We start from the raw sequence: 17,668 nt of genomic DNA on the forward strand, positions 1-17,668 counted from the left end.
GCCCCCCAGGGCACAGTTGGCCCCCTGGGCTGCCAGGGCACGCTGTTGGCTCGTGTTTAACTTGCAGTCGGCCAGAGCCCCCAGGTCCCTCTGCAGAGCTGCTCCCCAGCCCCTTGTTCCCTGGTCTGTCTGTACAGCCAGGGCTGCCGTGACCCAGGTGCAAAATTCAGCACTTGCCCCCGTTAAACTTCATACGGTTTAAATCCATAGGACGGTTTAAATCCATAGGAAGAGACACAGAGTGATGGTTTCAGAATGATCATTCTTGCTTGTATATAAAAATGCATCTTCCCAACAATGCGGGAGGTAGGTGCGCTCCTGCCCTTTTAATGTAACTTAACTTTGGGGGCATGGGAGCAGCTCCCCATGTTGACCTTCGGGATGAAGTGGCAGCACTGCTGAGCTGTGGGAGCTCTCTCTTTGAAAGGGCAGGAGGTTTCAGCAGCTCTGCTGCCTGGGGCTGATCGCTGAAGTCGGCAGCGAAGCAAGGAGTTCATCTGCTGGAGGTTGGGGATGGCACTGAGCAGCAGGAGGGCTGGGGATCCAGATGGACATATGGACACTGGCTCAGTGTGGGTGACGGTGCAGTGACAGCGCTGCTTTTCTACTGAAAAATCAGTAAAAACCCCAGTTCCTGTGACTTTCTATTGGAGGAATCTTCAACACCAAGTAAGTCTACAATCCAACAGGCAACCTGGGAGGAAAGTCATCTCTAAACAGCACCCAGGCTCTGCCATTACTCCAAAATCCTATGTTTCATAGAATTTAGGAAGAGAGGAAATGGCCTCAAGCTGTGCCAGGGGAAGTTTAGGTTGGATATTAGGGAAAACTTCTTCACCGAAAGGGTTGTCAGGCATTGGCGCAGGCTGCCCAGGGAGGTGGTGGAGTCTCCCCTGGAAGTATTTAAAAGAAGGGAAGATGTGGTGCTTGAGGACATGGTTTAGTGATAGGTTAGCAGTTGGACTCGATGATCTTAAGGGTCTTTTCCAACCTCAACGATTCTATGATTCTATAATTCTATGATCACAGAATCACAGCATGGTTTTGGTTGGAAGGGAACTTAAAGGTCATCCAGTCCAACCCCCCTGCCATGCGCAGGGACATCTCCCACTACATCAGGTTGCTCAGAGCCCTAACATGACCTTAAACACTTCCAAGGATGGGGCATCCACTTCTCTGGGCAACCTGGGCCAGTGTCTCACCACCTTCAGCATAAAATATTTCTTCCTTATGTCCACTTTAAATCTACCCTCTGACCGTTTAAAAATATTACCCCTTGTCCTCTCACTGCAGGCCCTGCTAAAAAGTCTGTCCCCGTCTTTCTTATCAGACCCCTTTAGGTACTGAAAGGGCGCAACAAGGTCTCCCCGCAGCCTTCTCTTCTCCAGGCTGAACAACCCCAACTCTCCCAGCCTCTCTCCCCACCAGAGGGGTTCCAGCCCTCGCACCATTTCCGTGTCCCTCCTCCGGACCCCTCCAACAGGCCCGTGTCTGTGCTGTGCTGGGGACCCCAGAGCTGGACACAGGGCTCTGGGGGGGTCTCACCAGAGCGGAGCAGAGGGGGACAATCCCCTCCCTTGCCCTGCTGGCCCCGCTGCTCTGGATTCAGCCCAGAAGACAGTTTACTCTCTTCCACCTGTGGACCAGCTTTGGAAAAACATCACTAGAGACCAGAGCATCCCAGCTGAGCAGATGAGGCCGGTTCCTGCCTGTCCCGAGCTAGTAGGAACGTTACTGCTTATTTGGGTATGTCACTCAAGAGCGGGTATGGGAAAACCATCTCCTCCAGTGCAGAACGCTCTGTTTAAGCATCCGTTCTCTTGCAAACCAGCTAGAAAACATACGTTTGAATCAAGCAGAGGTTTGGGAGAACAGCTTTCACTTTTTCCCCACTTTTTTCTCAACTTGTGCTGGTCTGGACACCTCCACCTGCCGACGGGATATGGCCCAGACCAAGAATGAATGCTTGGAAAAGGCTGCAACAGGAAAGCTTTCAAGGGCAGTAATTTTTCCCAATATATTAGCGAGTAGAAAAGAAAACTCCTCAACCTGCTAACTGCCTTTAAAAAAGTGAAACAAAATTAGGGGAGAGGTAAAATAAAGACACAGCCCATTAGGGACTGAAGGCTGGGATGAACGTGGGGTCTGCTGGGCGATGGAGAGCTGGGGACATTGGAAGTGAGACAGCGCCAGGTGAGATCATCTGCATGGATAACACCTCCAAACCCCTATGGTTTTTCTTCTCATTCCCCTTTTCCCAACATGGTTTGCCCAAAGCCATTCTTTATTTGGATGGGCAGCAATGGATGATGATGACTGCCCAGAAATTACACGGCTCCGGCAGCAAGGGATGGGCAGAGCTGTTGAGTCAGCTTTGCCAGGACAAGTGGATCCCAAGGAAAACAAGAGCAAAACCTCAGGATTTCACGTTTTGTACAATATGAGGCAGAAAAACAGGGAGAAAAACTCTCAAGCTGTGCAATCACCTTTCTGATTGGCATCAACATGAAATAATTCCTGTATCGTCCTTATAACTAGGGCCAGCTCTAGTTCAACGGCACCGATCTCATGTGATGGCAAGTTGGCCTGATGAATACTTCAGATCTACCGCACGCTGCAAGGTTTCTAGCCGGCCACCACCTCCAGATCTCCATCCATGCGATGATGGTGACACCCTGCAAACCTCCTAATAATTACGAACCTGCCTTAAGTTGATTACTGCTAATTATCGGCAGGGTGGCAGCTCTTCAAAGCCTCTGCCTAACGACATGAGATCTGCTTCCGTAGAGCAGTTCCAAGCACAAAATGGACTTAAGAAGGGGAAGAGCAGGAAAAAAGAGCCCTGGCCTCAAAAAGCTGCATGGATGCATCACCCTCGCAGCCGGCGGTGCTGCTGCTACGCTGGGGAATGATGCCATTTGGGGGAAAAGCTGAGAAACGCAGCACCCAAGGGACTGGTTACAAATCCCTGCCGGGGGACGGTGCCACGGTCCCGGCTGGGTGCTGGGAGCAGGATGCGCCACCTCCCCGGCACAGACCTCTGAGCCGATCATTGTACCAGACCACATTTATTGGCTCCACGGCAAAAAGATACTTAATAAAGAAAACAAACCGTGTGCGACTAATCCCAGGGCCATGTCCTCGGCTCAGGTTTCTAATGGCTTTTCCATGCTGCTCCCAGTGCTCGGCCCTTCTTCCGTAACACCCCGTCCATCACCGCTGTTTCAGGGCTGGGATGGTGAGGCTGGGATCAGCTCCCTGCCAGGCTCGGTGGCTGGAAAAGCCCTTTCTGTTTATTTACGGCAGCTCTTCTGCTCTCGCCCTGCATGCCAGAGCAAACATGCTGGGGCTGGGTTGCTCTAAGGCGGTTTGCTGCTCGCTGCGTGTCAGCCGGGGTGAAGCCAAGGAGGGCTGCAGGGTGGCGGGCGCGACCTCGTGCCAGAGGCCATCTGATCCCTTCCACCTGTCGGGGTGGCTAATTATACCCCCATGGGACCCCCGCCAGCCCACAGGTTGGACCATAAAAGAGAAAAAAGCCTCTGGTCTCTTCCAAAAGAGACAACAGAAAACCCACAGCACCCCTAAAAAGCCCTGGGGAGAAATTCCTGGCTACATCGGGCGCTGATGAGGATGCCATCATCCCGCTGACATTGTCCCCATCCCGGTCTCCCTGCTCTGGGGTTCCCCCCACAGCCTGCCCAGTGGAGACCAGCAGCAGTGCCCAGCGCTGGGATGGTGCCCAGCTGGCAGTCCCCACGGCAGGGACTCCTCCCTGGCTGCCAGGCAGCCCTGGGTGAAATTCAAGGTGCCGCTAACGACCCACAAAGCCTTAAATGGCTCAATGGGTCCCGGCGCGCACAGGGAGCGGGACGGGGATGAGGGGGTTTGCAGGGCGCAGCCTTCTTTAGCACGGTCTTGGCAAAGAAGGAGGCAGCAACTGGTGCAAGGTCCCGGTTCAGCCCTGGGAATGACGTTAATTAACATTTTCCATGAACAACTTGGCAGGAGGCAGTGGAGGGCGGGAGGAAAGTGAAGCTGGGTTACTGGGCCGATCAACAATCGCCCACTGACCTTACGGGTTGGGCATGAGAGGTCCCATCCAGCCTGACATTCCCGGCTCCACTCCACCAGCAGTTTGCGCAGGTTGAACTTCTCAAGTATCACCAGGCTTCTCTCATCCCCTGCTTGATCCCTCCTTTCCCAGCGCTGGGGTACAGCAGGTACAAGGGACCAGCAGATGGACAAGAGATGGCAAAGTGCTGGAGCTTCTCCTCATCTCCTCGGACCTGCGTCCATCTTTCTGTCCACCGTGATGGAAATAAGAGTCCAGCTCCTGCCTAGAAACCTGGAGCACTGCAGCAATAAAAGCATCAAACACACCTTCTGGGGAATAGGAGCATTAAAAGCATGAGTTAATCCCCCAAACACAAGTGCCTCAACTCAAGTGCTTTCTATTTTTGAAAGCCCTCTGCACATCCACGCAGCTTCACGAGAGCTATTGCAGGTAGCCCCATCGCCGAGTGGCAGGATTAACTGGCTGGATTGATGTCAGGCTGTTTTAATGTCCCTCTTACCCACCACGTCTCAGCACTAAGTGACTGTTGGGAAGCTATTGCTGGAGGTGGCGGAGCTGTTTTCTGATGCCGCTCTGAACTGACAGCTAGTAAATAGCTTCTTTTTGATGGCTTTTTTATAATTGGGTGCAGATGGAAGCAGCCTGAAAAAAAAATTCCAGCTCCCTGCCGTTAAAACCTGGAGGACAATACATCCGAACATCATCCAGGCTGTGGAATAATGATGGAGAAATTTAGCCAACACAATTTTCCTAAGGAATTTGCTCCGAAATGGGTTTCTGTCCACAAAACAGAGTTTGGTGCCTTAGCAAAATGCTTGCAGGCAAGCGATGGCTTCTGATGGCCTTCTCCAAATGCTCACTAGGATTCAGGATCTACCAAATGCTCTCTACCGCAAAGCCGTGAACCCTCTCCCTTGGTATTTGCAGGCAATAAAACAGCAGTTGAGCTAAAATACCTCCAGGGCTGGAGCAAGAATGGGGCAGCATTTCTGTAATCACTGGAAACATCATATTTAAGAGGCAGCAAAATAGCTGAGAGGGATTGAAACGGGCAAGAAAAAGCCTTGTCCCTGCAGCATCCACTCTCCCGGCATGGTCCAGCCCAAATAAGAAATGACCATCTTAGGGCTTCCTCTAAATCACCATCGACTCTCTCCTCTCATCTTGCTGCTCCTTGGTTTGAGGGTGTTATTCCTCTGTAACTGGAATTTCCCACATAGCAAAATGATGTCAGAGCATTGCACCTCCCCAGTGCATATGCAAGCGACACCTCCAGGTTTCAGCTCGGAGCAGAAGTACCACCATAATTGAGCATTTCCAATATTTTTTTTTTAATTGAAATGTATCGTCTCATTTCGGAATTGCTGCCTGCCTGATCTCACTCCTCATCCCCAGGTTCCTGCAGACTGGTGAGAGCTTTGCTTGGAGTCACAGCGGCCAGAGGTTGGATTTTCCAGCCTTGGTTTCTATCAATGTCCTGAATCAGCCTGGAGGAGAGCCGCACAGCTCCGACACACTTGCAGACAGCGCAAGCCAAAATGTAAGTAAGAGAAAAAAGGCAAGCCAGGTGGATGGAAGAAGACCAGCCAGTGACACTGAGCAACTCAGCCCTACTCCAACCCCAAAGCACCCAGGACCAGTTGAGCCACCACAAAAGCAAAGCCACAGGTTAAGGAGGAACCGTCGAATCATAGAATGGTTTGGGTTGGAAGGGACCTCTAAAGATTATCTAGTCCAACCCCCTGCCATGAGCAGGGACATCTTCAACTAGATCAGGTTGCTCAAAGCCCTGTCTAACATGACCTTGAACACTTCCAGTGATGAGACATCCACAACTTCTCTGGGCAACCTGGGCTGGTGTCTCACCATCCTCATCGTAACAAATTCCTTCCTTATCTCCAATCTAAACCTACCCTCTTTTATTTTAAAACCATTTCACCTTGTTCTGGTAAAATGTCTCTCTCCATCTTTCTTATCAGCCCCCTTTAAGTACTGAAAGGCCGCAACAAGGTCTCCCCAGGCTGAGCAACCCCAACTCTCCCAGCCTCTCTCCACACCAGAGGGGTTCCAGCCCTCGCACCATTTCCGTGTCCCTCCTCCGGACCCACTCCAACAGGTCCGTGTCTGTGCTGTGCTGGGGACCCCAGAGCTGGACGCAGGGCTCCGGGGGGGTCTCACCAGAGCAGAGCAGAGGGGCAGAATCCCCTCCCTCGCCCTGCTGGCCACACTGCTGGGGATGCAGCCCCGGAGATGGTTGGCTTTCTGGGCTGCGAGCGCACGCTGCCAGCTCATGTCCAGTTTTTCACCCACCAATACCCCCAAGTCCTTCTCCTTCCCAGCCCCTTCATCCCCCAGTCTGTACTGATACTGGGGATTGACTCGGCCCTGGTGCAGGACCTCGCATTCGGCCTTGTTGAGCTTCATGAGGTTCACATGGGCCCACTCCTCCAGCCCATCAAGCTCCCTCTCAATGGCATCACTTCCCCCAAGGGTACTGCTCAGCTTGGTGTCATCTGCAAACTTACTGACGGTGCACTCAATCCAACTCTGTTGTTCAAGAAGATATTAAGTAGTGTTGGTCCCGGTACAGACCCATGAGGGACACTGCTTGTTACTGGTTTCCACTTGGACATTGAGCTATTGACTATAACCCTTTGGATGCAGCCATCCACGTAAATCCCCAACCCAACACTCGCCACTGCATGGCAATGTCTACGGTATTCAATCGTTCCCTGCACTGCTTTGTTGAGGAACTCCATTTCCATCAGAGCCCCTGATGATCTCATCCATTGCGCCCTAATGCCGCGATGGAGCCAGTTTCACATGGAGAACCTATCAATGGTAATTACCAACCCCAAACCAGCACCACTGGGGATGGAGCAAGCCAGACACCCACTGAACATGCCCTGCAGTGTCGTCTGCATCAGGGATGACAGGGGCTCCACCACATGCGTGATTCGAGGTGGCTCAGGGAAGGCGTCACCCACTGCTCGTAGGACGCAGAGATCATCCAACAACGAAGAACAGATGGGAACGAAGGGAGATTCCAGCACTGAAGCAAAGATGAAATCTGCTCTTCTTTGTGTTCATCTGTACAGAAGTTCAAGTCAAAATCAAGAACTCTCAGCCTCATCAGTATATTCCCACTTTATAGCTATGATTCAGCAACTGCTTTTCCCCTGAACTTCTTAATTTTCATGTTTTGAGATGCACCTTCTTGTACAAAGATATTAAAGTGCAAGAGGGAAAATCACAGACCAGTATTTATCTAGGCGCTATTATCAACTAGCCCAGGCTATTAAGCAGTTCAAGTTTGCCCTGATAAGCAACATCTTTAATGTAAGCATCTGAATGCTGTTGAAGATACTACAGTTAAATTGAAGTAGCAATAAGAACCCTCATTATGCCATTACACAGTACGGTAAATAAGATGCAACTGGAAACCCACAAAGATTTCCGCAGCGATACGTGGGTAGGATTGGCCATAGAAGAAACCTGATTAGTTTTAAAACTCCTCTGTAGGCTACGAAGCATTTTCAATGGAAAGCTCCCATTGCCAGTACTGAGATTTATCACCTACTATCAATAGCACAGCCATCGTCACCCAGAGATACACAAGGACTCAGTGTCCCCAGCGAGCCAACGGGATGCAGCCAGACAGATCCAGCCTGGCCACCATTCATGATCTTATGAGCAGACTCATGACCAAGCCTATCCATTATTTTTTTTTTAATAAAGATTTTACTTACTAATCAGTTTGTTGACTGAAGATTTTTGCTACACCTTAACAGAAAAAAAACCCCAATCAAGCAGGCAACTCTAGCACCCAGAAAACATCCGTCAACCAGAGCCAAAATTAAAGAAAATGAAATGAAATTGCTTTTTTAAGTCGATTTTCATACGGCTGCAGTGGACTATAAAAGAGCTAACAAAGGCAGTGCTCCCCATCAGCTACTTCTGAATGATGGGAGGAGGTAAGCCACAAATCCCTTATCCCAGAGAAGGTGCTGTCCCACTGCCCAGGAGTTATATCCAGTGCCACGCAGACATGCCTGCAAGCACCAAGAATCAGTAGGTAAGCTGAGGTCCGCTCAGCACACCATGAACCCAAAGATGTAACAGGTGGATAAATGGCTACCGTCTACAGATATGCCTAAAATATCACTAAAAACTCCTGGAAAACAGATTCTACACAATTTGGGTCAAAATGAAGCCATGCTCGGGTAGCTCTCTGTGCTCCGTCACTAGGAAAAAGGATGCGGATGCATCCACCTGGCAAACCCCTCTCCTCTTCCTCCCCCCACGCTTGTTAACATCCTACCTGAGAAAGCCCGGAGGTGGCTCATAACCCCTAAAACCACCCCCACACAAAGCTTCACGCATGCACCCGCTGTTTCCGTAGCTAAGACGGGGTGTTTCTACCACCTGTCCTCCATCTGAGCCCAAGACAGCTGCGTGCGAGATGGAGATAAATTTAAATCTTAAATGGCTCCTTCCCTTGCATGAGCGAGAAGGGGGAGGAGAAGCTGCTGAGATGCTTTAACACAACACTTCCTCACCGTGCTTTCCCACTGGAACTCTATGAAATGGATCATCTCTTTAGAAGAAGCAATTTGCTGATGTCCAGGCCCTAATTCTCAACCTTCATGAACACAGGCGCTTAAATCTGTTTGAGGTTTGATCCTTCTAATAGGAGCCGGAGTGAGTTTTACCCCTGGTGCAGAATGTGTTTGATGACAAGAAGTTATGGAATGGGACGTCGGGGCTCAGCAAGCCCATCCCCATGTGGGTCATCTTTAAAGATATCAACGAAATGGAAGAGAAAAGGAGTACATCTCTAAGCAGCAAAATCATGCAAGTCTTTCTCCTCTTCCTCTTCCCCAACTTTTGACCAGCTCACTGGTTTCACTGATTTACCGCTTTAATGAACATCCCTCCCCAGCTGCCTCCTGGGCAGCCCCTCATCTTGTTGAGAGGTCCGACGATGCGTCGCCATTTCCCCATGGCCCCTCTGCTCAGGTCTGGCCAGATCCTGCATGTCTACAAGATCCTGTCCTTCCCTATCCAACACTGCAAGCATGTCCTGCTGCCACCAGCTCTCTCTAAATCAAAGGGGAGAGGAAATTGGAAGCAGTTGTGATAGGACCATGAAAGGAATAAGATGGATGTACGGCCAAGATTAGATAATTTGGGATGGCTCAAAGCTTAGCCTTCCCTGTAGCCCTCCCTGTGCTAATACTGAGAGAGGAGGTTTTACATTAAGATTTCTTGCACTTCAAACAGCCGCCTGGTAGCTGGGCATGGAGGAGCTGCTCAGCTTGACTGGGTCTAATTCAGTGTTGCAACATCACGGACTTTGGAGATGAGCACTTCGAGCAAGGAAATCTGCTTGTGCCACAGCTGGTTGTCTCCAGGCACCAGCCCTGGGGTGACTTGAAAGAAAAATCATCTGCATTTGAAACCTCTTAGTCAGTCTCAAACTAAAAGCGTGGGCCAAATGATTTGCACGTGAAGGAGCTCTTAAGGTCCGAAGGGCCTCCAGGAGAGGAGCAAACCTTCACTGACCCACTGATGCAATGCTGAAGACCCACAGTACGAGGCTGCCACACAGAAAACTCATCTGGAAGAAACTCATCCCCCAAACATGGCCTCTCTCGATGCTAGCACACCTGGAGGGAAAGGGGAAGGCTGTTTGCAAAGTTGGGGTGCTTCCCTTCACAACCCCCAACGCATCCAAAACCTCTCCCACATCCTCTCTGGGCCAGTACTGGTTTTGGAGGGACAAGATCAAGGAGCAGTCTGGGCCTTCAGGACTTCCAGAGCCAGAAGATATTTAACAACCCTCAATGGGCCTTCATCCAGAGATTTGTCCATGTGCTTCTCCTCTAGGGGAGAGTTTGGAGCTCTGAAATGGCAGCGGAGAGCACAGACCAGCTCCCGTCCGATCGCTAGCCCAACCGCAGCAGTGGAGACCTTGGGGAGAAGGAGCACAACTGATCAGAACACCAGGATGGAGAAGAAATAAATTATTCTTAAAGGATTTATACGCAGCTTAATAATTCACCGTGATTCTTACATTTGATAGACTCAAAAAGCTTCTGCCATTAAGCACCTCCAAGCTTTTTGCTGTCACAAAGTCTCTCGACGCTGCGGAGAGAGGAGAGCCAGTGTCCTTCACCTCCACACTGTATGTGACAGGTGTTGTGGTGGCCACCAAGACCGCCTCGGACAGAAGTCCAGGATGATCAGCAGGCTGGAACACCTCTCCTAGGAAGAAAGACTAGGAGACAGTTGGAGAAGCCTGGAGAAGAGGCTCCAGGAGGACCTTACTGTGGTCTTTCAATAAAGAAAGGAGACTTACAAGAAAGATGGAGAAAGACTTTTTACCAGGGCCTGTAGTGACAGGACGAGGGACAATGGTTTTAAACTGAAAGAGGGTAGGGTTGGATTGAACACGAGGAACAAATCTGGTATGATGAGGATGGTGAGACACCAGCCCAGGTTGCCCAGAGAAGTTTTTGCCCCATTCTTGGAAGTGTTCAAGGTCATGTTAGGGCTTTAAGCAACCTGAGGTAGTGGGAGATGTCCCTGCCCATGGCAGGGGGGTTGGACTGGATGACCTTTAAGCTCCCTTCCAACCCAAACCATTCTATGATTCCATGAAAAATGGAGGTGGAGTATAATTACAGAGCTGCGAATTAGCCAGCAGCTGCCTGGATGAACATGCACAGGTAGGATCCTCAGTGACTGCACGTGCTCAAGGAAAAGGCAAGCTGGCTGGGGGTCAGCCTGGGACCGAGGGAGGGGAAAAAAAGACCCAGAAAGACCAGCATCTGTTGGCTGTGAGGAAAGAAAAATGCTGTTTAGCCAGCAGGCAACAAAAACCAGCTGAGAACATGCAATATGAACAGCGTTGATCTTCACCTTTCTGTGAGAACAGATTAAGGGGAACGAGGACCCCAGGCTGCCACGCTCCATCGTGAACTGAACACTGGATAATTAAGGGAACACCCCAAAGACATGTACCTGTTAGCTGCTGCTAACACAGCTCACCCGGCTTTTCCTAAAGACCTAAAGAATCGTATTACATTTAATGTATCGAATACATGAAATAAGTTTACAGTGGGAACCTGTTAAACTTCACTAGAAAAGGAGAAAATAACCAACCTAAGGCATCATCAGACTAGAGAAACACAAACGAGAACAAGGCATCAGCTAAGAAAAAGTCCCCGCATTCGAATTTTCTAAAGAAAAATCAAGCAGCTGCCACTGTGAAAAACACCACCCTCCACCTGGGGGAGGAAAAGGATTTTTCCCAAGGAAGCGACACTTCCTCAGTCAGGGTGTGCTAACCAGACCTGCCCCTGCTAGCATGAGCGTGGCTGGTATTTTACGTGGATGAAGTGTAAATCTGGTGAAAGGCTGTTAGCCGGGCAACTCAGTAGGACTAAAAAGATAGATTTTAGGAGACTGACGGGCAGTTTCAGCACAGGTCAACCACGAGCATCCCTGCTGCGATGGCAAGTCCCCTAGTCAAGTGTCATCGGCAAGGATGGGGCTGGTCGGGGTCCCTGGGAACGATGGGTTGCTGGCAAACACCGGAGCACACAACCCCCGCTTCCCCGTGATTTATTCCAGTACATCTCCCCGTGTGTTTTCACGGTAGCCTCGTTGTTTAATCTCACTGTCTTCCTGCTTAACAGTTCCCACGGGGGAACAATTTACCCACAGGCTTCAAGGCAGCTGATGGAAACAACATGAAGATAGGTATTTAATGCAGCACGCTCGCTAATGTACACCGTGGGGGAAAAGCTTATTTAATACAAAACAATTTTACAGATGCAGCAGTTAGAGGGGACCGGGTTGACTCACTTGCCTTTGCTCTGACACACTGCGAGGGCTGGAAGACGCCAACACCAAAACCTACTTGAGCCACAGTTCTTACAAACACAGTTTATTCCCCAATGAGTCATGTTTTGTGCCTGTAAAACAAATCTCAAGGCTCCTCGGGGTTGTCTATGGCTATAATGCAAGCGCTTGCCAAAATTCCTAGGTCCGAGCTCTCAGCATGCAGAGATCTCAGCTCGCGGTTAGCCATCAAATATTACAACAGCAGCCTGACGCGCGAAGCATGTTATCACCCTACGAGCTCCTTTGGGCCAAGAATTACTTCATATTATTTCATATTATTTCATATTATTTGGGTATTATTTCAGGTGCCAAGCTTGGGCGCAGCAAGGAGAGCTGCTTGGCAGAGAAATCGCCTCTCAGACAAGCTGAGCATCTCTCCTCGAGGCTCGCTGGCCACGCAGCCTACTCATGACCACATCTCCTCCTGCTTTCCCCTAGCCCCAGTGAACATGCCACCATGGCTTCGCTCGCTGGCGTTACCTCATCCCTTGCACCCACCAGCCTCACCCCATCCTTTCCTAGTGAACCCACGCCCAAGCCACGATGCAGGCACAAGGACTCACACAGGAGGAGGGATGGGGAACCAGAGAGAAGCATTTACCGTAGAGCAGCTAATTAAAACGTCTTCGGAAAACCCTGGGGAGCACCTGCAAGAGGCCCCATTTCTCCCTCTCTTCCCACTTCCCCCTTTGGGCTTCCTCCAGTGCAGGTGACCAGCCCAGAGGGACCAGCCTCACCCAGCGTGACCATTTCATGGCACCAGAGAAGGTCAGGGATCTCCAGGCAAGCAGCAAGGAGATTTCTGTGGTGGGCACCGCTTCGTGGCTTTAGCTAAGACACGCATGACGTCGTGTTTAGAGGTGATTCAAGCCGCAGGGCTATTTGGAGCCATATTTCACCTACTGCTTCACCAAGCTGAACTTGCAGGTCCCTCCGCTCCCTTTAGGAAGCTGTAGGTCCACGTGTGCTCACACAGGGTGGAGAAACTTCCTAACCCATGACCGAGGAACCGGTGAGGATGGTAGAAATGGAGGTGCTGGCTCTACCAGCTCCCTCCTGGAAACTATTAATATTGGGGGTAACACTCCCTTAACGAAGGACGCGGTCACGCTCTCCTACAGGCGCTGTCCCCTCTTCCCAAGCATGGAGGGACCTTTATCCTCTGCAGTCTACGTTCCCGAAAAAGGGACTTGGGAATGCAAAATTAAAGCTTTCTCACTTATTCTGTGTTTCTGATGAAGCCAGAGGAGGCCGGTCCCGGCATCGTTTGTACAAAGAGCTCGCACAGTGGGAATGACAACGGTCAAAGGCCAGTCAACTTGGCCTGAGCATCCTGCAAGACATTCTAGAAAGTACTTAAGAGGCGACACTGCCAACGACATGCCATAAATTATGTATAATAATGGACATTTTTTATGAAGGTCTCATAAAAATGAGAAATTGTGCTTCTTCAGGGGAGAAGCACAGAGAGGAAAACACAACTGGGAGAAGAGCCCAGTGTGCCAACCCCAGCGCAAAAGAACCTAAATTCGTAATTACCGGCCATCCTCGTTTGAGTTTATCCTCGGAACACGCTACGCCGGTGTTGAGCGCCTTTGCGGTTCAGACCACAGGCAGACGGCTTTCACCGTTCCTCGGACAGGGAGAACGAGAGAAGATTTACTCCTGTCCTAAATTATTCAAAAGAAAAGGGACTGCGCATCTTTAACAAGCCATCGTTTTATGAAGCAAGGTTAACATTTTTACTTGATTCAGTAGAATATTATAAACTCTCCGGGGTCTATTTGAGGACTTTCTACTTTGAGCAAAGGCACAGACTCAGCACTTTTTATATTATTTAGAGAATAAAATTAACCCTTAATGGCCCAAGCTGGTATTTCTCCTCCCCAGTTAAATATGGCCCGCTCAGCAATTTCTCCCCATATATAATTACAGGCTGCTATCCATCATCTGTAGGAGAATGCTTTTCTGACACTCTAAAAGTGACACGGTAAGCACTTTTACTAATAGAATAAATATTCTAAATATCTCTTTTATATTTTCATTTAAATTGGAATATTTTAAAAATAATTGTAGGGACCCTGCCTGCATGGCTAGCGCTGTGCTGGAGGGAGGCGGCAGGACGCCTGTGTTTTCCTTCAGAGGAAATGTTTATCCTGCACGCGGTCCCCTCCACGCGCTGCCACGAAAAGTAATTAGGCCCAGACTAATTTATTAGTGTTTCCCTCCACTCCTGCTGATGTCCTGCTTTCCTTAAAGCTCTCACTTTTGGCTTTTTTTTTTTCCCCTACTTTCCTTTTGCCTGTTTTTTTTTGCTCCGTGGTGTTCTCTTCGGGAAAGGATGGCTTTGCCTCGCAGAAGGCACCGTGTTTGGGTTCTGGGACAGGCTGGTGGCTTTGCACCACGATGCCACGGTGATGGGTGCTCGGCACCTACGGCTTCAACCACTGGCTTGTACTTCTGCCAGCGAGAGGTAGAGGAATGAAGGAAAGGAGGAGGAAAGCCCGTTGGGGCTCCATAGAGCAGCACGTGGATCCAAGCATCTGACTGCTCATCCCAGCAACTTCCCTGGTGAAAAGCAGATGAAATCACGAGGGAGTTAGAAATCTCCAGGAGCAGCAAGTCTGAGCAAAACTGTGCTTAGGCAGACACTTATTCAAGCATTATCTATTAAATGCAATAAAATAATATCGTTCCACAGACCCGCTGGGGCATATTTGGGATGGTGCCCTGCAAGCTGGCACACTCAAGGCAAACAAAATGATTGTTTCATTAGCGGCTCGTTTTTTTCAGCCAAAGAGGCGATTTAAAGCAGTGCTTGCAAAGTTCCTGCTGTGTTTTCAACGTGGCACCTGGAGCCTCCACCTCGAGGAGGCTGCTTTCACCGTCACCTCCTGTTTGCTTGCTGTCGTCTCGTGGAAGCGGTTAAACCAAGGCAGGACATTGAGGTGATGTTTTCTTCCATATCAAATGGGCCCTAGAGGCGACTAGCAAACTCCCCAGAGGGAAGCAGACCGAGAGAAGAGGATGGCTCCCATCCTCCAGCTGGGTTCACAGAAATGGGCCAACGTTGCACAGCAAATCATAGAATCATAGGATGGTTTGGGTTGGAAGGAACCTTTCAAGGTCATCCAGTCCAACCCCCCTGAAATGAGCAGGGATATCTTCAACTAGATCAGGTCGCTCAGAGCCCCGTCCAACCTGGCCTGGGATGTTCCCAGGGATGGGGCATCGACCACCCCTCTGGACAACCTGGGACAGTGTCTCACCACCCTCAGCATAAAACATTTCTTCCTTAGATCTAGTCTGAATCTCCCCTCTTTTAGTTTAAAACCATTTCACCTTGTCCTGTCGCTGCAGGCCCTGCTAAAAAGCCTGTCCCCATCTTTATCAGCCCCCTTTAAGTACTAAGAGGCTGCAATAAGGTCTCCCCGCAGCCTTCTCTTCCCCAGGCTGAGCAACCCCAACTCTCCCAGCCTCTCTCCCCACCAGAGGGGTTCCAGCCCTCGCACCATTTCCGTGTCCCTCCTCTGGACCTGCTGCAACAGGTCCGTGTCTGTGCTGTGCTGGGGACCCCAGAGCTGGACGCAGGGCTCCGGGGGGGGTCTCACCAGAGCGGAGCAGAGGGGGACAATCCCCTCCTTCACTCTGCTGGCCGCAGTGGTCAAAGCATTGGCATGGTCCAAGGATGAGTAGAAATCCCATCACATAACCCACCCCAGAAAAGCCTTGTAGCTCTCAACTACATCAGAAAAGTATCATCTCAGTAAACCTCAGAGTCCACCTTTGCTTTATTCAAACCTGGTGGCAAACGGACTGGCTGCCCTTTCAGAACTACAACTGCTCGGGGACTCTGATGTGACAGCATCGCTGCTCTCGCAAGGTTGAGATGGCAGCTGGCGAAACCAAATGAAGGTGGCCCGTATCTTGTTCACTGGACCCCAAAAAACCCCATATGCTCTACTAATGGAAGAGAAGTTCACACTAAGAGGCAAAAATATTACTAAATTAATGGAAAACAGCAAAGAGGTGTCAGATAGGACTGTCACTGTGATTCCCAGGGGAACACCAGTACAGCCAACCCTTCCCCTTAGCCACGAAGCAGCGTAGCTCCGCACCACCGAGGAATAGAGCTCGCTGCCTCCTGCTTCTCCCGACACTTACAAAGAAGCAGGAAGCCACGAGGTGTCAGATAAACCTCAAAATTTCATTTCTTTGCATGTAACAGCCCTAAAATTCCTTTGGAAACCAGCAAGTGGGAGCTGGCTGTCGGCCCCACTCCAGGAAAGCTGCTCTCCCTCGAGCTCTGTGTGTTACGTAGGGTGCCGTAAGCTCACGGACAAGGTTGCAAGTCTACCCACAGTGCACATAAAGTCCATGTAGGACTTCACTGCATTGATCTAAATCAAGAGGGCTCCCAGGACCTGGAGGTGGGCTCCACAAAGCCCACGGGAACATCATTGGGCACAGCTTGAGGCTCAGTTGCTGCGGGGTGGGTGAGGAAGGGTGGCCTTGGTGCTAAGACGGAGCCACAAGACCTAAGGGTCAGGTTTTAATCCGTCACGGAGCCAGTGTGCAAAATAAGCGTTAGTGTCTGTGGTCTCTTCTATGTAAAACGGACTCATAATCCTTTTCCTTTGCTTCTCATCTATTTAACTGACCAATTTTCAGGGCAAATGCTATCGGCTCGAGCACCTGACTCCGGTAACGTGGACACCACAGGGAAGCTCTTCCCAGGAAACACCAGCACAATATTTGCGAGCTGCAGCCTTTAATTTGTTTCCTTTTTTTTCCTGCCTGTAAGGCAACCAAGCCACTTTGCCCACAGGACTTTGGAAAGGCACAGGACTGCTGTACATCACATCCAGGTGTTCAGCAGCTTCCAGCTCTACGACTCCCTTCGGTGCCGTAGCTCGCGCGAAAAACAGCTTGTGGCTTCGGCAAAGGCGCATCTGTCCCGGGACCCCGAAAGCTGGTCCCCTTTTTACCTTTTCTCCCATGGGGCAATAGCCTTTGAGGAAATCCTGGCATACTTCGGCCTTCCTGGACACGTAGACGTGGCTGTATGGGCAGTTGCTGTTGCTGCAGATCCCCTTCAAGAAGTAGGAGCACACCGGCATCTGCAAGGGCAGAGGATAAGAAACCCATTAGCGCTCCCCCCCGACTTGTGATTAGGAACCGTTCCAACACCCAGAACTGAAATAAAACCATGACATGTGTAAAATAAATATACGCCTTTTGCCAGCCACCGGTCCTGGAGGTATTTTTAGACCTTCTATCAGTCTCCTGCAACACAGCTCCCTGACACTACCTGGTCCCGGTGTATAGATGCGCTGGGGGTGAAAACGCTTGCCTTTAGCATCCTTCAGGATGCTGGAGAGAGGGTGGAAAGCATGAAACTGCCACCAGAAAGAAAACTGCCTCTGTAGGGCACGGGGAAGTGATGGGGGAATTGTAACAAACTCTGCTATCACGGGGGCTTTGCTGGAACAGTGCACATGGCAGGTTCATCTTCTGCTAATGCTCCCAACTAACCTTGAAGAGGACAGAAGGGGTGGCTGCTCCCCAGGCTCCTCGCTCACAAAAGGCACCAAGCTGAGCGCATCGAAGACCAAGAACACCGTTCCCGAGGGGCAATGCAGTGGCTGCGATGGAAACAGTGGCGCAGGGCTCATGCTCAGC

General features: G+C 50.4%; 1 protein-coding gene across 1 annotated transcript in view; it reads right to left on the minus strand.

Annotated features, from left to right (window-relative positions):
* The window catches only part of ZC3H3 (zinc finger CCCH-type containing 3), a 192,638-nt gene that overhangs the window by 18,888 nt on the left and 156,082 nt on the right, over nt 1-17,668 (minus strand). Inside the window, exon 9 of the mRNA XM_075085955.1 lies at nt 16,975-17,106. Within this exon, the coding sequence (XP_074942056.1) occupies nt 16,975-17,106 (132 nt within the window). The remainder of the gene's footprint in view (nt 1-16,974; nt 17,107-17,668) is intronic.

This window comes from Phalacrocorax aristotelis, chromosome 2 (genome assembly GCF_949628215.1).
Source record: "Phalacrocorax aristotelis chromosome 2, bGulAri2.1, whole genome shotgun sequence".
NCBI classification, from domain to species: domain Eukaryota; kingdom Metazoa; phylum Chordata; class Aves; order Suliformes; family Phalacrocoracidae; genus Phalacrocorax; species Phalacrocorax aristotelis.